Source organism: Ischnura elegans, assembly GCF_921293095.1.
Source record: "Ischnura elegans chromosome 13 unlocalized genomic scaffold, ioIscEleg1.1 SUPER_13_unloc_3, whole genome shotgun sequence".
Taxonomy (NCBI): Eukaryota; Metazoa; Arthropoda; class Insecta; order Odonata; family Coenagrionidae; genus Ischnura; species Ischnura elegans.
Genome location: NW_025791659.1, coordinates 6,861,054 through 6,884,245, shown reverse-complemented (window position 1 = coordinate 6,884,245; position 23,192 = coordinate 6,861,054). Strand labels below are relative to the sequence as shown.

The 23,192-nt window shown below is 37.7% G+C and overlaps 1 protein-coding gene across 1 annotated transcript in view; it reads right to left on the bottom strand.

Annotated features, from left to right (window-relative positions):
• Positions 1-4,944: 4,944 nt before the first annotated feature.
• Positions 4,945-23,192, bottom strand: part of LOC124172803 (zinc finger protein OZF-like) — a 36,490-nt gene continuing 18,242 nt past the window's right edge. The window contains exon 3 of the mRNA XM_046552289.1: positions 4,945-7,641. Within this exon, the coding sequence (XP_046408245.1) occupies positions 6,141-7,403 (1,263 nt within the window). The 5' untranslated portion in view covers positions 7,404-7,641 and the 3' untranslated portion in view covers positions 4,945-6,140. The remainder of the gene's footprint in view (positions 7,642-23,192) is intronic.

Sequence of the window (23,192 nt, the reverse complement as noted above, 5' to 3'; positions counted from 1 at the left end):
TCCATACAAGTACCGGTATTTCTAGCATCGATAAGGTAGTACCGCTTCTAAATACTGCCAAGTAATACCTAACTCTCGGTACTACCTACGGGTATTTTTTCCTCAACCTCTGAGAGAGACCCTTTTGTTTTTCCACCTTGCTGTCGAATGTGATTTGATTCTGGGAAAGAAGAAAATGGAACAACCAACTAGTTACGTGAAGTGGAGATATCGGAGAGTAACCGGCTAAAGAAAAGGAAATATAACCCTCGAAAACCATAGTAAATGTGATATATGTTATTGCAAAGGGCCCAAAGAAGGAGTGGAAAACTTGATCCCTCATTTCATCAGTTGCGGCTTATGGGAGAATATCGCTTGAAGGGCGCAGCAATATACATTACTGAAGTAATATAAATTTGAATTTTGTGTTGGATTGCAACAAAAAACGGTAGAAAGAAAAAGGAAACTGCAATTTACGAAAGTCATACACGATTTCTGGCGTTCTCGTTATGATCAATTATGTTGTGCAGATTGCTTACCGACGCGGAATAAGTCTCGTCATGTGTCCTAATTTTATATTTGTATAATGCAGTGTTTTGTTTACGATACACCGATGCTTTCACGAGTGCAGAATGAAGACATACTTTGTAACCCTGAAGAAATCGAGAGAAATTTATCCAGGAAATACCCAAAGCAAAAGATACCGAGCGAGGGGCTGACCAACCATCGTAACACATTTTTGTAACACAAGGCTGTGGCTCTCGAAAGTTTAGCCAGAACTTTTTTGCATTTAAATAAAGCTCCAATTTTCTAAGTTAATTATAAGTAGTCAGCCATTAACACTCCCTTACTTGGCTCCATGAGTGCCGCTCATGCATTCATAAATTCGTTTTTCAGCAAATATTCTATTCTTTGATCATCTATCGAAAAGTTATTATTCAGCTGTATTTAAAATATAATGATTAAGAAAAATGTTAAATGTATTTTGTCATAACTGAAGGATATAGTTTTAGGCATAAAACTATACCAAATATCAATTGAGGACGTCCATATAAATTTCGAGACTTTCGAGAGTCTCGTGGAAGTGGTATCGTCTCGTCTCGTCAAAAGGTGGTCTCGTCTCGAGTCTCGTCTCGAATTCTACCCTACGGTCTCGTCTCGAGTCTCGTCTCGAAAACGAGACGAGACTCGAGACGAGACGAGAAAGTCTCGAGTCTCGCGGCAACACTACATGTATTTTTCACACGTATACGTCTTAAGCTCGAATTTATAAGTGTAAAGCCGTGAAGAGATTCTTCTCGGACTTGGAACACGTCTGAATTACATTATTTGTAAGATTTTGCAACAATATTAAAACCTGAAGGCGTAACAGGATAATTGTTTACCTCGACATTTTTACGAAAAACATGTAAGATGTTGAGTTTTGTAATTATTCAAAAAGAGATGATTGGCTGTAAAGGAGAGATGTGGTTTTTCCCTTGCCATTTCGTAAGACGCTGGACGTGGCTAGGGTTATTGCGTTTCCGATAAAGGGTGTTGCAATCGGCAGATATCATGCCGTCCACTGTAAGATTATCAGTTAGGTAGTTGATTAGCAATGGAATAAAATACAAGAAAGGAGTGATAGTTCTTGTGAGCCCTCGCCTCCGAGACTTCAAAAGGGCCAAAGAGAAAAAGGTAAGGGATGGCACAAATAGCGCTCAGGGAAACATGTCTTACAAATCACCTATTAACCTTTTCCCTACCGTACACGTATATATACGTGTGGACGTTTCCTGACCCGGGAGACCACGGGCGTATATGTACGTGTGAGATTTTCCCGGTCAAGAAAACGAAACCCGTATATATACGTTTTCGAGCTCTCCCCCTTTCAGGACGGTCGTGGGTTTAGGTCGCCTTTGTCTCGGGACCCAACGCTTCGGGGTTTAGGATTAACCCTCCGAATCCGGGAGCAGGTACCCGGACCCTTCGTCTTTTATAACCCCTCTCAGCGGTAAGGGACAGCGGTCATACAATTGTTTATAGAGTCAGTTTTCGAAATAAATATTTGTTCATTTATCAAGAAATATAAACTAATAATTGAATTGTTTGTCTTTTGAGCAGCGTTTACAATTTTTAAACGAAATTCTACGACAAATATTAACTTATATCTCGAGTAATGTATAAACATCAACGTGGAAATTGTTGCTGCGTTAAATGCTTTGATAATGGCCTTAGAACTTCGTTTCAAATTTGACAATGCTAAGATAAAAATGAGGAATTCAAGTCAAAGTCTGTGATTTACGTGCAAGCAACAATTATCCATTTGCTAAATACATATAAGCAATACATAAGTTGACCGCGAACCAATGCCGCAGGTATGGTCGTAAACCCGGAAAGGAGGGAGCACAACTACTCTCGGAGTCCGAGATAATACGGAGTCCCACCGTGGAGGGGTCGAAAAAGGTTCAGCGAGACCCTTCTTAACGAATGTCCTCCAAAAATGCTCCGTACCACAAGAAAGAAGAGTCTCTTGGGGCTCGATACAGCAGTCAAGCTAAGACGAAAACTCCGCGGTCTCGAAAGGGTTAAAACTGGATAAAGTTGGAAAGTTTTCTTCGTTTGATAAGGTATTAACAATCCTTACTTAAGCCAAGCGCTACTAGCTAGAAGGGTATTCTGCTACCTGCTAGCAGCCTGCGTCGCAGTGGCGCACATATCTTCGCCCAAAGGTCGCCTCACTTGCCGGCAGCGGGAACCAGAACGACGTCACACGGTGTTTTCCCAGCATTCACACTTAGCCGTCGCGTTTTCACGCGCTTGAAAATTTTCACTATTCATTTCAAATTTCGCGAAAAATAGATATCGTCATTTAAAAATCTAAAAGCGTGAAGTACGTACTCCAGCAGTAATAATCTTTCGATTTAGGCAATAAAAAATAATAGGAAACCACCCTTAATGCTGCTTCTTATATACCAGGATGATGATGCAATTTTTCTTAGATTTTTATTTTTTGTGCTTTGTATGTGTTGTGTAACCTTGCTTCCATGAGCCTAACCACTAATGCATATGTTAGGAGCGGTTCCAGTGGTTACAGGTATGGGACAGGGAATGCAGGTAGCCAATAAGCAGTTTATCGTGTAAGGAGTAGACAGTTGGAAAAAGCAGAGCCAAATGTGACCGGGGAATGTCAGAGGCTCCTCCATTGCAATATTTTGTAATGGATGAACAACTAGGTGTCACAACTTTGCAATGAAGGTGAATACGGTGGTTTCCTATTATTTTTTTACTGCCTAAATCGAAAGAATATTACTCCTGGAGTACCTATTTCACGCTTTTAAATTTTTAATGACGATATCTATTTTTCGCGATTAAACGAAAAGTGAAAATTTTCAAGCGCGCGAAAACGCAACGGCTAAGTAGGAATGATGGGAAAAAGTCCGTGTGACGTATTTATGGTTCCCGCCGTCGCCGTGTGAGGTGACCTTGGGGCGAGACTTGAGCGCTGATACGACGCAAGCTGCTAGCGGGTAGCCGAGTACCCTGCTAGCAGGTAGCGCTTGGCTTGAATATGGATGATTACTACCTTATCAAACGAAGGAAACTTTCCGACCTTAGACAATTTTAATAAGTGATTATTAAGAGATGTTTCCCTGAACTCTGTGACTCATGAATGCATTGGTAATCTCAGACGATATAAAACTCCTATCCTCTCGTGTAGAAACCAGGTCCCAGTGACGTCACGCGGAGCGGAATCGCATGGGCGCCAATCTGGCCTTTTTCAAATGGTTGACATTCAATGGTTGAGGTTGAGATTTTTCAAATTGACCGTTGACATTCGTCTAAACCGGTATTTCTAAAACCAAATAATTTGTATTTTATGAATACACTAGTGGTGGGTAAAGTATCGCAATCATTGGATTTAGTTTTCATTGATGAAGGAAACTACCCTATTTTACATGTGCTACCTTCATCACAGAAGTTCCTCGGTGGACATGCATTGCATTGAAGTCACTGCCGGTGTAGGAACACTCGCAGAATATTTGGTTGAGAGCACAAAGATCTTTGCTGTTGAGTATTTGTGAATAGCAGCATATGGATCAGGCAGTGAAATCTCCAATCGTTGTTGCAATAGACACACCTACAGCCTTTTTACCTGGATATGTGGATGTGGTAGCTGTATGGAGCAAGAAAAGGCCAACACAAGGACACTGTCGTAAGCCTTCTCCTAGTCATCTCGGAAAACATGACAGTTTCGCGGAACATGGATGTCCTTTTCCATAAAATACGTATTTTCATGAAAAAGTTTGAACATATACAATACAAAGTCAATCAATTTCAGCTCAAGTAAAACTTTCTCCCTTGAAACTTGACTGAAACTGGCCTGAAACTACCTTGAAACTCACTGCCTTCCTTCTATGCTGAAACTGCATTGAAATTGAAACAAAACCAGTGGAGTTTGGAAGAGGGATGGCAGTGCAGTAGCAGTGCAATTAAGAACTCCAGCTACTCCAATGAAACTCCCTTGGCCGACTAAACTGAAACTCCCTCGGCTAGCTACACTGAAACTCCCTTGGCTACAACCAAGACTGAAACTCCCTTGCCCAGCTAGACTGAAACCCCATTGGATAGTTAGAGAAGTTTGAACATGCACAATAATAAAATCAACCAATTTCAGTTTAAACGGTTTTGTCCAGCAACATGTAATAAAAATATTGATTAATACCCAGTTACAAAAGATGTAGGCCTTAACTGAACAGAATACTAATAAAACAAAGCTCTAACTAGAAAATAAATTAAAACTATGGATCAAATTTCTTTTGAGGGATTCGAACGAAGGATAACTTGGTTCATCAAGCTGGTTCCAGAGCGCCCATGGAGGAGTAGATGCAAGGATGAAACCACAATGGCATATATGCATCTGCATGCCAAACCAGGTAGCAGCCACACGATCATGGCCTATGGACACTGAGACTTTTAATAAATTGCCATTACAATAAATATTTAGTAAAAATTTCAATTTAATTCATTTTTATTTGATAGCATTTCATTTTTCAATTTTACTATAGTCTAAAAATATATTATATCTAGATGCATTAGTAGCCATACATAAGCAAAAATCTTAAAAAACATACTTTCTAATGCAGTAGGGATCGAATAAACTGAGATACCAGTGAACTGTTGGAAATTCTTCTGAAAATGAAGTTCCCTGCATCTTTCAGAGGAATCACTTTTAAGTACTTACATTGGTTGGCTAAGTTTTGAAAACAATTGCAGTTTATTGTCATTTGTTTAACACTGATAGTTGCATCTTTAAAAGAAGACACTTTATCCCAAAACACACCAATCAAAAGGATATAGAGAAGCATATAGTACCAGAAACAATCATGTCCGATCCTTAATTCAGGTGGCTGATGGAAGACTTCCCTTGTCAGTCATACTTTATCACTTAATTGATCTCTAAAGAGAAAAGTACTCTTGATATGCAGTCCAGAAAATCTAAATGATAGACTGACAAAGGATTGATAACATTTAAATACCTACAATGATCTGCAAATGGAACATTTTTGTAGAAAAAAGGTTAAGAAACATGACGTTAATTTACTATTGAAAAATTGCTATAGTAAACATGATTGCATATTAACTTCCGTAACATATCTCTTAATACAAATTATCTTTTCACTGCTGTCACAATATTTTTAAGTTATTGACACAATTAGAACAATTAAAAACCAGCAAACCTCCTTGCATTCATTCTTAATTCACAATAAGACATACATATTAAGGATATCAGAAGGGTATCTTAAAAAAGGAGAACAGACCTTCAGGAGACAATTTTGAGTAAAAGTTACTAGTATACTGCCTCTTTAAGAGAGTCGTAAGTGGGCAGCCTTTCAATTTTTTGCTATAAAGCTACATTAAAGTACAAAGACCATGACTTCTTCATGCATGCACTACGATGTGTCGTCATCCCTATTGAATATTTCCTCATCATAATGAAACACTACTTGTGTAAGCGAGAATGAATTACTAGGCTCATCAGTACAGATTTTCTTAAGGTGAAATGAAAACAATTGTGAAATGTAGAAGACCTATCCTTCCTGTGAGTATGCGTGATGCTTGCCTGTAAGTAACGAATCTGAGTGAACCAATCATACCCGTAGCTGGAAGAATAATGTCCCTCACATGTGTGTATGGAAATGCCTCACGAGGTCGCCTTTCCGAGAGAAAGATTTCCCACATTCGCTGCATGAATAGGGCTTCTCCTTTGTGTGGGTACGAAAGTGAAGGTCGAGGGTGATCTTCTGAGTAAAGGATTTGCTGCAAATTGTGCATGAGTGAGGTTTATCCCCTGTGTGCACTCGCATGTGTACAGTTAGGTGGGAACTGTGAGTGAAAGATTTGTTGCAGACACTACAGAAATAAGGTCTTTCTCCTGTGTGGATGCGATAGTGTGTGGCTAGGTGGGAACTATGAGCAAAAGATTTACAGCAAATGCTACATGTATAAGGTTTCTCCCCCGTGTGTGTACGAATATGGACGTTGAGGGAGCTGCTCTGATTGAAGGACTTTTTGCAGACACTGCAGGAATAGGGTTTATCTCCTGTGTGCACACGCATATGGCTGGAGAGGGAGTTGCTTTGAGAGAATGACTTATTGCAGACACTACAGGAATAAGGTTTATCTCCAGAGTGTATGCGAAGGTGCCCTGTAAGGTTTGAATGATACCTGAATGATTTACAGCATATTTTACATGAATAAGGCCTCTCTCCTGTGTGCTTAGGCATATGAGTGTTGAGGGAGTCCCTCTGAGAGAAAGACTTATTGCAGACACTACAGGAATATGGCTTATCCCCAGTGTGCACACGCATGTGATTCTTGAGAGTAGAAGATTTAGTGAAACACTTATTACACACACTACATGTATAAGGCCTCTCTCTTGCACTTGAACACTTTCCCTTTTTGATGTCTCTAGTACAAGGGGAGGAATTTGAGGAATCACTTTCTACACACGTGTCAGCTCCTACAGCAAACCTTCTCCCTTTTCTATCCTTTCCTTTCTCCAGAGTCCCTCTGGATACTTCCTTTATAGGCCCATTTCCTTTTCGCCTCAGCCCTTGTCTTTTACTATCTGCATCTTTTATATCTAGCACATTGGATGACTCAGCATCAATGTCCAAATTGCTGGCACCAAAATGTGTTTCAAGGTGTTTGATGAGCTCCCTTTTGCTGCTGTATCCACCGGTGCAGTGGTAGCAATTATATGAATTTGCGTTTGATCGTTGACCACTAAGAGGATTTTTAGCCCCACAATTACTAAACTCATCTGTGTCCCCCATGACTGCCTCAGCGCAACTCCTCTTCTTTTTACTGGTTCTGACCATCCTGAGAGCATTAGGGATAATTGGTGCATCACAACCACTTCCACCCCTCACCTCACCCATTGTGACTCTGCCTCCACTGATGATGGATGCTTGTTTGTCCACCGTCAGGAATTGAGCAAGATGTTAACTTATCAGCAAGAACACTTCCACGTTTTTCCAAGTCTTCATTCATCATATTCCTTCATTCCCCTGTATTGGATGGTCCACTCTCAGATTGAACGACTGTCAGTGAGGCTGAGGAAGGAATATAGTCACCACTTAGATGTTTCCCTAAACTTCCTTCCACCAGCTGGGAGCCCTAGAAAAAAATTTAATATTTTAACCACAAAAGAAAGTTATGCTGATCTAACTTATCAAAGCACTTTGGTTGATTACCACAGCCATTTTATAGAAAGCAATATACCTGCTTCAAAGATTCAAGATGGTCTGCCCCTTATGCTCGTTTATAAGTAAATTGTGAGTTAAATGCTAATCTAATATAACAAACAAAAAGATACCATAAAGCGTAACCTGCATCAAGTTAGGTGACCAGAATTAGAAATAACCTCAGCAATAGGAATTAATAAATGGTGTAAGCACAAAAGAGGAAAGGAGCAATGGATGAGGAAAAGGAGCACTCACTATCAACTATTCGAGAAATAAAGATCTGGATTGAATAAAATGAGGGAGTTAAAGGATGGCCATCCAATCTAGCACTTAAAATTATGCTACTTAAAGGAAAAGCAAAGCAATCTGTGGATTATAAGAAGTTTTGAGTTTCTTTCATTCTTATGAGATAAAGGGGAGAAATACACTTTTCTTTTATTGTATTACGTGGATATTTATTACGGATTTGAAAGAGTACAGGATTTAAAAAAGTCACTTGTCATTTCAAAAGGTGAAAATAAAATAATCAATTGTAGAGACTACAACAAAATAAATCATGCTGTCATTGTTCTGAAGTTCCTTCTGAGCCAATGCAGGGGCTAGCAAGTCTTTTAGACAAGTGAATTGTTTTGGAAACTATTGAGAGGATTCTGAAATATTCAAGTCAGCAAGCAGTATATGAGTACTGTTGCAGGAATGTCATATCCTACCATCCTCAATGAAACTATCCTTTTCTAGATACATTAGGCTATTTTATCGGGGATTCTTTTCGTCAGTGATGATCACCCAGTTCTCCCATTAATAATTGAATCTGGTTTACTCTGCACATGGTACAACCACAAAATAGGAACTTGGGAATCATAATGGTCACTTAAAGAAAATAACATGTAAACTACTGTGGCCAAGATTTTACCTAGTGAGCAGAGAAGGAACTATGACCACCATACTCCAGAAAAGTGAAGCACATGACTAACTGTGGCTCTTGGCTCCATAAGTCTCCCTTTCTGAGAAGAAATCTAGTTTTTACAAATCAATACATTTTTATTTATAAACAGTCAGTTTACTTTTCACTTAACGACAAGCATTTTCCAAATTTAGCAAAAAGCAAATGATATTGCAAGAAGGGATAACCTTTAGACATTACACAGTCAAGCACATAAGCATGAAAACATAATTAACATGTTTGCCTAATTACATAATGCAAAATTAAAACAGAAAGCATCATATTGTAGGCAGGGGTAACGTTCAGGCATACCTTAGTATATCATATTAATGTAAATACCAAATTGACAGAAGTACCTTATGTTAGAATGCAAAACAGAAAGCATCATATTGTTGGCAGGGGTAACATTCAGGCATACCTCAGTATATCATATTAATGTAAATACCAAATTGACAGAAGTACCTAATGTTAGAATGCAGCTGCAGTCAAAATTCACCATATTCGAGGCAGAGATAACCGTCAGGCGTATCTCAGCCTTTCATGTAAACAATAAACTCTAATTAACGTACCTATTTTATTGAAAAAGTCACACTTATTGTTACCCAACGCATGGAAAATCTACCATGCATACCTTAGTCCTCCATGTAAATATTAAAAACCATTTCAGAGACCTAACCCTAGAATGCAAAATTAAGCCAAAACTCTTAACACGTTGCAGACTGGTCACTGAGATCTCCATGTTTTACGTGCTGAAGGCTGAGAACCGGCCACGGAGATTTCTGTGTTTTCACATATAATAATAATACTTACTCTGCTTCTTTTAATATAAGTTACTTATACTAGCATTTTCTTCAGCTGCATTTCAGAATGTGTTTTGATTGATATGGATTAGGCTTATACCATTCAAATTATAAATTTATCAATATTTTTTCAATGAACGTAATCCACTTTTAGAGATTACTAATGTATGGGAACAAAATGTCACTTAGCCGTAACGTGTGAAAAAAAACTTAAATAAACATTCATTTTTCTATAACAGCAACTCTCTAAATTCTACAATGTTCTGAAATTACGAATTATTTAATTTTAGATTATCAGGAATAATTTTGGTTGGATTTCTTAGATCCTTTCATATGGCTCTAACAAAATCTATTGTCGGTAATTCTCTCATCGCCTACTTTGTGCCATACATTATAATGTATGGAGCCAAGTGAATAATGCATATTTCACCTGAGAGTGAATTCAGCTTTCCTTCTCACGCGCCATGGCCTGGATTCTCACAAGACATCCTATCTTCAGCACTCCATGTAAACACATCAACGAGTCTTGAGGGCCAAGGACAATGAGGAACATTTCGGCGTGACCCTATCTTTCGGTCCTTGATAGAAAAGGTCCAGATGGCCACAACGCTTATCTTTGTTAGTCTCTAATGTTTCCCTTTGCTAATAATGCATATTAGTCTACTTTGGGACGTTCTTGTGTTGTTTACTCTCTTCGCTAGAGATCTGAAGTCACGTAGTTTAGTGAGGAATCAATTCCTTGGATGAAAATTGGTGTACGCTTACCCTACGAAAGTGCATGCATACGTAGCCTACATATATTTCATTAATTTCCAGCAATAATTCCTGTTTACCTTGCAAACTGAAAAATTACTCCAAAAACAATAAGACCCCGTCTATAGTAATGGCGTTAACTAGTGGTGGTGCTTGCGGAATGATGGAGAAGGATACATACGAAGAACTTTGTGTTGATGCATAATTAGACACTCCAGATGATTGTGTAGACGAGTGTGAGAGCTCAGATAGTGAAATTGGTTTTGATATTGGTGGAAGACGACCTAAAAGAAAAGCTGCACAGTTAGCTTACCCTGATGATAGTGACTGGGATGCAAGTGATAGCAATGGTAGCTTAGTGAAAGACACCTCCGTAACATGGAATAAAATTGACCTTCCAAGAAGTTTGGAAGATTTTCAGGGAGTGGCAGGAATCATCAATAATAATCCTGATAATTGTGAATGTGTTTTGTAAGTCGCAAAAATGTTTTTTTGGGATGATCTTCTTGAAATGATGTGTAAAGAGACCAATTTGTATCGAATACAGAACAAAGGCAGATACAAGTCTTCGCAGAAAGCTGGGAAGTGGAAAAATGTAACGGTGAGAGAGATGAAAGTTTTCTCAGCAATTATAATTTTTATGGGAAAAGTCAGGAAAGATTCAATTCAAGGAATATTGGCGCACTGATGAATTTATCAATACACCCATTTTTAGTAATTTGCTCAGCAGGAACAGATTTGAACAAATTTGGAATTCTTGGCATTTCAGTGATAATCAATCAAATTCTGAATCTTCCGATAGGCTACATAAAATTAGACCAATACTATCATATTTCTTAGAAATTTTTAAAACCGTCTGTATGCCTAAATGTGATCTCTTCCTTGGCAAAGCAGTAATACCTTGGAGGGGAATATTGAGATTTAGAACAAACAATACAGGGAAATTGGTGAAGTGATTATTGGTGCGAATGGTGTGTGAGAGTGAAAGTGGTTATATTTGCAGCACAGAAATATACACAGCTGAAGGAAAAAAATTGGAGGAAACCATTTTGACCCTTTTAGATCCGTATTTACACCATTGGCATCATGTGTTCCAAGATAATTATTATAATAGCTTACAATTAGATGAAAATCTTAGTAGTAGCCAAGGGATGGGCTAAATGTGAGGGGTGAAGAAGTGTGTCTTCCAGCGATGATGACAGAGGGCGAGATAGAAAGGCCGACTCAGCGAGCGCCTCGTGGATAGCCCGGCAAGGCTAGCAGGGGGTGATGAAACACGCTCTAGAGAAGATAGTGGGGCATGGAGAGAAGACATATCCACCGCGGATATGTCGAGTTTGTTCTGCTAATAAACTTAGGAAGGAAACTCGGTATATCTATGGATTCTGCAAGGTTCCCCTTCACAAAAGGAGCATGTTTCACCAAATACCATACAAAAACTAATTGTAAGTACTAACACCTATGGTAAGAAAAAACGCTTCAAATTTTATCAAAATACGTTGAAAAGTAAACATTTTATGAGGGTTTTCAAGAATCAGTGTCATTTAGGTTAAAGCTCCTTTAAATGCCCGGTCCTACCCGATGAGATTGGAATTAAATACCCAATCCCCAACGTGTTAATAATGGAGGCTAATATAATATTCTAGGCATATATCTCCTTCATGGAAGCAAAAATAAAACCTATTTCACGTAAGTACCTGATCTAACAATGGGGCATTTAATTAGAGCTATAGCTATTCGAGGCTTGGTTAACCCACTAGACTATCTCACTCCTTCATAGAAACATTAAAACCAATTTTGGCATACCTTAGCCCTGCTTCAGAGATTCAGCTAAAATACGAAGAAAATGGTAAAGTAGTAAAATTTAAAGCCAGAATTGTTGCCCAAGGTTTTTCTCAGATACCTGGTGTGGATTTTGATTAGATGAATAGTCCTGTTTTAAAGAAGAAATCAGTAAGGATACTAATTGCATTAGCTGTGGAAAACAAATGGCATATAAATCATCTAGATGTCAATAGTGCTGAACTTAAAAACCCCACCCACGATGATGTTTATGTCGAACAGACTGAGGGTTTTCCTGAACAGGGGAAGTGTTCCAAGCAGTTTGTGTGCTAATTGAAAAAAAGATTATATGGACTACATCAGTCAGGAAGAGAGTGGAATACATATATCGATGGATTGTTAAAGGGCATGTTATTGAAAGAATATGTGACTGAACCATGTGTTTATTCGTCTGAAAACCTCATAATTGGTATGCATGTAGAGGATTTATTGGTAATTGGGGAGGAAAATAAGATTAAAGGGTTCAAGAAATCATTGGGTAAGTTGCTACATTTTAAGGATTTAGGTCATCCCAATGATATTTTATCAATGAGTATTTCCAAGGAAAGGAAAAATGTTGTCCAAATAAGTCAAATGAATTATATGGAGAAAATTTTAAAAGGGTTTCCAATGGATTATTCCAAGAGCTGTTCTGCTCCGTTGCTAGTGGGAGGAGAGCTAAAAAGTATACAAAATGATGAGGCACTTAATAAGCATTTATATCAAAGAGCAATTGGGAGCCTACTATACCTATCAAATTGTACCAGACCAGACCTAGCATTGACAGTATGTAAATTAAGTCAAAAATGTAGTTCTACTTAGAAAAGTTATTGGACGAATGTAACACATGTACTTAGATATCTTGTTGGAACAGCAAATTTAACTTCGATATATTTCAGAAAACAGGAGCCTGTTGTGGTTTATTTGGATGCTGACTGGGCAAACGATCCAAGAGACAGAAGAAGCATAAGTGGCTTTGTGATTCTTCTCGCAGGTAGACCAATTGTTTGACAAAGCAAAAAGCAGTGAATGGTGGCAAGTTCCACAGTAGACGCTGAGCATAGAGCACTATATGAAGCAGTTAAGGAGATGTTGTGGTTGAGACAATTTTTATTGGAACTTAATCAAGAAAAATTTCTGACATTACCAATCAATATTTTGGTTGACAACCAGGGTACAATGTATGCGGCCAAAAAAAATTTATCTTAGCGAACTACACATAAAGACGTTAGGTTTCATGCCATTAGATAGAAGGTAAATGATGGTGTCATTGATTTAAAATGTGATATCAAGTGAAAATATAGCAGATATGTCAACTAAATCTCTCTCAGGACCAAAGACATTGGAAATAAACAAAGTCTTACGATTGTCATCATCAAAAAATGTAAAGTGTAATATTGTATGCTTAAAAAGAAAAAGAAGTGTTTAGACATGATATCCCATTGCTCGTCAAGGGGAAGTGTTAGAAGCTAAATTTAAAATGTGTGTGCTGGGCATTGGTTGTTGCTTGTTTATTTTTTGTAATGATGATTTGCTTGTTGTCGGAGAAGCCATATTACTAAATAAAGTGAGACATAGAGAAACTGAGTGAGACAGATATTTTAAAAATTTTTAGACAAAACACTACGAAAAATCCCCCATTTACGCCATGAAAATCCCCCAACGACAGCACTAAAAGTAGCAATTAGAACAAATGAATATAATCACTTAATTAGGGCAAATAGAGAGAGTACATCGAAGTCACAAGGATAATCACAAGCACTAAATAATCAGGGAGCTTCAAAGGGATTGTCACGATAATCCCCCAAAACTCAATGTTGAAAGAAGTGTTATTAACTAAAGGAAATAAATAGTACATGATTTCAATAAAAGAGAGCATCTATCAGCACTAGTAAAACATGGTGAGAAGCACAAAACAAACAGAGGGCCTAAAATGAAATGTCTTTATAACAGCACAGTTCTTGGAACTAAGCATTATTATTAATCGGAAATAGGAAGTACTTGATTGCCATTCAAGAGACAGTGAAATAAGCATGGCTTCAGCAATCTCACAAGCACAAATTGATCAGACAGCTTTAACAGAATGTTAAGAGCATTCACCAATACTCAGCACTAGAAGAAGCATTATGAACAGATGGAAATTGGCATATTGCATATAAAAAAGGGCCTGACATCACTCGAAAAAAATGTTCATAAGTACAAATTAATCAGGGGGCTTCAAAGGAAATGCCGTGAGCATCACTCAATGGTGAGAATTTACAAAAAAATTATCATTAAATGGAAATACGCTCTTCATGGTGGCCATAAAAGAGAGCGACTATAGTATGTATGACAATTGAAAAGTATTTTCATCAGCACAAAACCATTAGGCAATTTAAAAAATATGAACATTCCCCAATGGTTACTACTACAAACTTTCTGAACAAATGCAAATTGGAACTTGATCAACACTCAAAAAGGAAATTCAGAAGAACAACACAATAAAGAATCTTCAAAGGATGTGTCATGATTATCCCCCAAAACTCAGTGCTAAAACTATTAAACTAAATTAGCTTCACAAAAAAATTGAAATAGGTGCTTCATGATGGCAATGAAAGAGAGCATTTATCAACACTCCAATAGGATTTTCAAGAGCACTAAGTAATCATGCAGCTTCAGTGCATACACGTTCAGCATTCCCCACTAATTTGCACTGAAGGAAGCATTATAAAAAATGAAACTACGCACTTCAAAATGGCAGTCAAAGATATCATTCATCAGCATTTAAAAAAATGATCTTCAGCACAAATAAATTAGGGATTCTGAAAGGAAAAGTCAAGAGATTCTCCCAATACTCAGCACTAATAAAGCATTGAGAAAAAATGTAAATAAGCAATTAATGATATCTTCTATCCGCAATAGAAATGCTAACTCACAAGCAAAACAATTAGGCAGCTCCAAGAAATTGCCATGAGCGTTCACCAATGCCCAGCACTAAAAGAACCAGTACGAAAAAATGGAAAGAGATACATAATTCATGATAGCAATTACAAAGGGCGTTCATGAGCACTCATTTAAATTACTAGCATTGTATCTAATGGATGAAACATAGGATGAGTCGACCATCACACTGAATTGTTTACGATAAACGAACCTATATGCTTATATCGTTCACGTAAACTATTATGTCATCTTATTTGATACCGAGTCAGCGTAAATTATCAACTGAGACATCGAAACAGGTTGCCCTCCCAACGAAATAATGTTGATACAATAGGCCGGATACATAAAACTTATATTTTCATTGTTGATAAGAGGACTTTCGTATTACGTCATACTAAACCACAGCGTCACTCATATATTTCTCAAGTAAAAAAACAAATTTTAAGAGCTATGATATATAAACGTTCGAAATAGGGTCGAAGTTATTTTATTCTTATTTGACATCACATTCCAGAACAGATCTTTGGCATTCACAATCCTCTAAATTACAAACAGAAGTCAATTTTTAAATTGCAAGTGAATTCATACGTTGATATTCAATTGTAGTTGCAACCGTTAGAGGTTTCCTGCCTTTACACTTACGATAATTTATTTTCCCAAATATTATATACATAGCTAATACAAAAGTAGGTACTGAAATTTTAAACGATTACATTGTGAGAGTGAAAATATCTCCACGACGCTGACTGAGAAGAATGATGAACTAGAATCGTCACAAGAGGTACTTAAAACAAATCTATCATTCATCGGGAGTATAAACACAAAAGATTCATGGTTGGTAGAATGATTTCAATACCAGCGAACGTTTAGAAAACATACTCAAAATAGCAAGATGACAACACAGACATGTATACAGCATACTCAAACATGTAGACTAGCTATTCACACCAATAAATTAAATTTAGGACAAGAGAAACTATACGCATGATGTTACTATGAGGTTCTAATATGAAATTGTTCATATTTAAGATACCTATCATCACAAAGACACAATAGCCAATGCTCATTACTCACCGTCAAAAATATGCATATATACACGAATACTAATTCCGTACTAGGACATTAGAGTACAAGATTATGTTTAATTTCCTCAAATAAGACAGGCATCAATGGAGCCAGCACCAACTCAAAACCTATATAGCAAATAAGTAGGAAAACGTTAGGTCTTTCGATTAAGGCCAATAAAAACATGTCAACATATATAGCGTAACAACTGACTTCCTTACAAACAAAAACTAACCTCGAGTAATAGAATGTCCGGCATCAATATGAATGCTTAATTATGAGAACAATACCTCCCAAAGCACACAAAACAGAATTATTATTCTCCAGGATAACAATGTCCCTGCACGCGCCCGCTCAGGAAGAAATCGACGGTCGATGGCGTCGCCAGGCTCGACACTATCGACTCAAATGTCGAGATGCAAAGACATCAACAGATCGATATCAAAATTCGCGCGGCGGTAATTTTGGAATGGATGTACGGGATATACCTAAAAGCGTTGATTTCACATAAGTCATGATTTCTTCAGTTTAACAATTAAAGTACCCATTAGTTGTTTAAATGCACTAAAATTTAATCTTGCTGTCATAAAAATGGCTTCGAATGGAATAATAAGTCAGACTGTTCCCATACGAACAAAAGATAGTATTGGTGCTAACATTAGTTTAGTTCCTAATCTGATGTTATTTCAACAAGGCTGCATCTTAAAATCAGCCGTTTAAAAATTCAACTGTAGTTGCTAAGCTACCTTTGAGGACTAGGGCCTAATTTTTGACGTAGACTCTATATTGTAATATATTATATGTTTCTTTTTCATACCCATCTCATGTAGTCACCGTAAGATTAATTTAAAATGAAAAATTTCTTCAAGATGAATTAAAATCGTTATTTTTTTGCTTTAAAAATGTTCAATTAAGAGGGACATATTTCAGACGGAATACAAACCTCATTTTCATTTAATTTACAAAGGAAACACGATCCTATAAGTGATATATCAACAAAATTGGTTGTTCGATACATTATAAATTTACTTTTTTAATTAATTCATTTCATAATAATTCTTAAATGCATTTAATCTTGGTGATAAATTTCCGAAACTTCTGTTCTTTCTACAATCTTGCATTTTTGAACGCATATTACGCTTATTCATTTGAACTAGAGTCTGGTCGAAAAAATAGGACCAAAAGCTAGTTGGATGAAATTTTTACTGTGGGAGACGGTGCACATCAGTTGAATTAAAATTTAATTCAAACATTATGACGCAAATTTGATTGTGAGACAAAGGCTAAGTAAGCTACCTTTAAGGCTAGGGCCTATGGAATATTTATTTTAATAACTTCTGGTTTTCCTCATACCCTAAGTTACCCTCTGCTTAATTACAGATCATTTAAGTTTCCTACACGATTTTAAAACGTTATTTTTTTCCTTTATAAATGTTTGATTGGGCAGGCACATATTTTAGAATGACCAACAACATTATTTCTATGCAATTCACAAAGGGATACCCAGTACTATGTGCTATTAACTAAAATTGTATTTAATTACATTACAAATTCTTATTAAAAAGGTTTCTCCATCAGCAAAGATGTAAATTCAAAAACTAGTAAGTATAGTAAGATTTTCTTTCTTCAGAAACATGCCATATATGTATCTTACCAACTTTTCCCCACAAAGGATTTTGTAGACACCACTTCATAAAAATCACCTCACATCCATAACACTGTACCTTTGATGGCACAGAATTCTTACCTTGTTCAATTCATGGCCATTTCCACGATAATTTCTCTTACACTTTCACCATATTCATCAGAACCATCTCAACACTTTGCAGTCCCTTAGCCATTTTTATGAGATTGTGTGTAATGATTTGTCCTACGCCCTAAATCATTAAAATAACATAACGTATTTAAATGCTACCTCACAGGCTATTTGTCATTAAATGCAATCAAATGGTTGGATGAATCAAATGAAGTTAATATTCATTCATTCTTTTGCCTATCAGCTCCTTATAATTGTGCATCTCTAAATTTATCTTATTAATTTTTTTGCATTGCATGAATATATCTATGACTAGATTATTTTTGTTAGCCTATAATTTGCTTGTTCAAATTACAGCAAAATAAAATTAGAGCAATTGAAAGTATAAGGCACTATATGTCACAACCACACGGCATTGACGTCCACCGTCTCAGTACTAGGTCTCTGCAATTCACATTTGGCAATCACCTCAACATGTCATATTACCTAGCCTATGTAAATACTCCTTATGGACAGTAATTTTTCTTTTTATCCATTACATCATTCCCATCAGATGAAAAATCTTGCCTTTCTTTCTGTAGCTTAAAACTCAAAACATAAACCCATGATAGTCACTGAATATAAACTGTATTGAATTTCTCATCTTCAAAATAATGAATTTCACCAATAAGTTTCATGGAGTCATGTTGTAGTTACAACTACAACATGACTCCATGATAATCACTGAAGATAAGCTGCATGAATTATTTCTCCCACAAAATAATGAAATCAACCAAAAAGTTCAACTAATACCATTTTCATTTGTATGCAACAACAAAGGAAGCCATGCCAACATATACACATGATTCAATTGAAATTAATTATCTATACTTGAAGTTCATGTTGTTGGAAGAATTTCAGCTGAAGGAGAACAATTTTCCAAAATAACTTAATGAACCACGATTATAAAACTATATTATTCATAGAATTACGCGCTATCTATGGCCACAATTGGTAGATTGAAAAATAAAGTACGGAAACCATTACTTTGAAGTGTTGAAAGGTAATTAATGAATTTTGGTGAAGAAGAGTGGTATGTTTTTGAGCTTCTTGCCAGTTAGAAGGACTCTGTTCTTACAGCCAGAGTTTAGTTAGGGTCGCAGTGCTATTGGATGCCATAGATTTCCCAAATTTTAGGAATGTTTACCTTGATTTTCAAGAGAGCTGAACAGATGTGCAGATCATTTGCCAATGGCGGTTCGTAATATACTAGGATGCTGATGCAATTTTTTGGAAATGTTTATTTTCTGCGCTTTGTATTTGATGTAGGTGTGTTCTTGCCATCATAAGCCCAAACTGGTGATGACCACTTTAGGAGTGGTTTCAGCAATTGCTGTGAGCAGGATAGAGACTAAAAGAGGCTTCTCGTGAATTAATATCAAATGGATGTAATGGAAGCAGCACTGTTTCAAGCAATATTCAATGAGTGATGGTGAGTTTGAACAGTGAAAACGACGCGTGGAAAGAATACTGTATGTACCCTTTTATCTAACCCCTCAAGCCTGACTTTAAATCCCCGTGGTCTATCTCTCTGCAAGTACGACGCACCGTCTGCATCCTTTGAATGCCATTCCTCAAGTGTGCACGACACACCATATGCATCCAAGTCTTTCATTTAGAATTCCTATCTCTGAAGCTTCCATATATGTTTATAGAAGCCTCTGATGGGTGCTCTATTGATATATTCTTCCATTCACGCTCCGATTTATGTACTTTCTCAGCGATTTTGAGTTGTGTGTGCGGGTGCTGCATGCTCCTCTTTGTACATCATTATCATCTGCTTTTCTGCCTGATTGTTTCCTTTCTCTTTCATCATGGCAATGATAGTAAAGAAATGGACCGTCTAGAAATTGCCAATGCATCTTGTACCCTCGAAGACCTATAAGCATCTGGTATCTAAGACCGTACATTGCCATGGCGATGGTTTGATCTCTGCATTTCTTCAGGGTTTTCCTCCTTCCTTCACAGTGACTGGGAAAGTTAGCAACGAGAGAGCCTATCAAAGAGAAGCGCCAAGTCAGATAGCCAATCACAGTGCAGTTCCCATCCAGCCAACGGCATATAAAGGAGGCAAACTGTTGTCTTCAAACAAGCTGACACAGAAGAAAACCCTGAAGAAATGCAGAGATCATCTGGTATCTTATTTACGAGGTTTGATGGTTAGGGTTGGGATAATTTCACGTCTACCTTTGCTTTGGATGTTTTATTTTTCCGGCCATGGGTCCCTTCCATATCTGAACCCCTCATTAGTTGATCATGCCTTCTGGCTCTCATGAGTTGTCCGATGAGCGGATTCTTGATGCCCTGGAAGAAAAGAGTGCAGGATGTCTTGATACCACTTTGGAGGTATCAAATGGATACTCCCTTGACTCCAGGTTTAAATATTTCCACCAACTCAATCTTCTGAGAAGATTCAAGGAAATAATTGAGAACAGATCAGCAGTGAAGACACGCCGCTGATCTTTACATGTGATTTAGTCGAAAAACAAATATCGCCTGTTCTGTGTAATTATGATCCCATAACATATTTTGAGATATATTTTGATTGTAAAATAATTACAATTATGGTATAGTTTCTTGAAAATTTGCAAAGAAAATTTCCCAGCAAAAAATATCGAACTTTCAAAAGTGGGTTCCTACAACTCTGGATGAAGGTGCAGGAGCATTTTTAGGTTTGCTAATATTGGAGGGAATAATTAAGAAATCAAGCTTAAGACTTACAATTAGATTTCAGAATTTTAGGAAAAAATTGTATCACAACTTGAATTTTTTCCAAATGTAATGGGCAAAAGGAATGGTTTTCATTGCTAACCATATTTTTCAGATCTCTACATAGAAAGAAGGAAGTTGTAAAAAAAGATCCTTAGCACTATAAAATTTTGCTAATTAGTGAATACTTGAATATTAGTGAACAAAATCACTGCGAAACAGAGTTAAGATCAGTGCAAGGGGTGCAACTGATAAGAAACATGCTTGATCAAGCAGACAGCATTTTGTTCAACAAAACCCACTAGCTGAAATATTTAAGTTTAAAAGAAGAAATTGTGTTTTAGTGAGGAAAACAGAAAGAAAAGTGAGACAAGGTACTGACGTTAAAACTGCTCAGAACCCTGTCTTTAAGAAACAGCACACACACGTCTACTACTGACCACTGGACACAGGGAGCAGGCAAAAGTAAATGACTCAGAAAATCGTATGTATGCATTAATAATTATCAAGTTTGCAAATCTTTTATGGAATTTACCATTTTGGAATTATTTTGGAGGGCCATTACTACGCTAAAAATATTGTACCAAATGACTGCACCAGTGGTACATCGAGGGGGGGGGGGGTTGGGGATAAAACCCCCATACACTTCAGAAATGATTTTAACTTAAATCCATTTTACTTAATTGGATTAATGTTACTTAAAGAATAGTGTAAATATTATTAATGTATTATTTAATCTCCATGCCAAAGTCGTAAAACTTTTGGAACTGGAACTGGAACTGTTTTTCTTGAAACTTTTCTGAAGGATTGTCCCCGCACCTCCCGCTTACTCTGGTGGGTATCTCAAGTAAAAATTTTTTCCTTGAAACAGAGCTGACTCTGGGCTGAAACTCCGCTGAATGCGTGGAAACTGCCTTGAAACAACCTTGTAACTGCACTGCACTGCCTTGTCCTCAACAAGAAAAAGTCACTCAACTGAAACTCTGATGCCATTCTCCCTTGCAAGTCCATTGCATTTGAACTGCTTCTCCCTTGCTGCATGAGTGCTCCTCTGATACTGAACTGGACAATAGCCTCAGGTCAGGCCGAATTTATGGCTCCACTGCATCTCTCTTGCCGAATGTCTTTACTGCCCTGCCACAGAGCCGCTGCAGCATTTGGGTATCCCCTCTCCCTCAGAATTTGAACTGCTTCTCCCTTGCTGCACATGAGCTCAACTGACACTGAACTGGACGGTAGGCTCATAGGCCAGGCTAACTTAATAACTCCACTGAATCTCTCTTGCCGAATGCCTTTACTGCCCTGCCACAGAGCTGCTGCAGCATTTGGGTATCACCTCTCCCTCATGAATTTGAACTGCTACTCTGCTGCACGTGTGCTACCCTTCGTAAGTTTTGCCAACGTACGGAACCCATCTACCGGACATATAAGCGACCCCTGTTTACAGCGGCAATGTATTTTTTTTAATTTAGCTTTTGGCAACACGTATATCTTTCCCGCGCGTAAAGCTGTCGGTTGCCGTTATTTCTCTCAAGTTGCTAGGAGCGAAAGACGAGTGGTGAGCGTGGGTTTTGGCATGCAAAGATTGGTGGCATAATAGGATAGTTTCCTTCATCGAAGAAAACGAAAGGCATTGATTGCGATTCGTTACCCACCATTGGTGTATTCATAATACACATATTATTTGGTTTTTGAAATACCGGTTTAGACGAAAGGCAAGGGCCAAATTTTATCCTCATTTGAAAAAGGCCAGATTGGCACCCATGCGATGCCACTCCACGTGACGTCACAGGGACCTAGTTTCTACACGAGAGGATAGGAGTTATACATCGTCTGAGGTTACTAATGCATGCAAGAGGCACAGAGCTCAGGGGAACATGTCTTAATAATAACCTATTAAAACTGGCTAAGGTCGGAAAGTTTTCTTCGTTTGATAAGGTATTATTAAACCTTTTTTAAGCCAAGCGCTAACAGATAGCATGGTACTCAGCTACCCGCTTGCATCCTGCGTTGTATCAGCGCTCAGAGCCTCTCCAAAGTCACCTCACAAGGTGGGAGGGGGAACCAGAAATGCGTCACACGGACTTTTTTCCCATCATTCCTACTCACGCGTCGCGTTTTCGCGCGCTTGAAAATTTTCACTTTTCATTTAATCGCGAAAAATAGATATCGTCATTTAAAAATCTAAAAGCGTGAAATACGTACTCCAAGAGAAATAATCTTTCGATTTCGGCAATAAAAAATAATAGGAAACCACCCTATTATTTTCCTGATACTTTGACGGTTGTTAACGACAAGAATTAATCGAAATTAAGGTGAAGGGAAGAACGAGGTCGGTGGTGGTGACTGCAGTCAAAATTGGAGGTAAGCGTTTTAACTTCTCTGATGGCACGTTTATTCCTTCCATGTTTTGCATGAGAACGTTGACATTGAATTCGTGTTTTAATCCAGGCACGTTTAAGGATTTCATGGTCCTTTTTCGGGGGTCATGCAGCCAATAAGGAATTCTTCTTTCAACGCGTTGGCGACTGCCATCCACCTTTCCTGCCCCATGGATACCCCGGACGAAGAGGAGAATACACCGACCGGTCATCAATGCCGCTGACCGCGGATGCCTTCCGTTTGTCATCCTTCGGAGTTCCTAATGGACTCGGTGAGCTCGAGCGGGCTTTCGA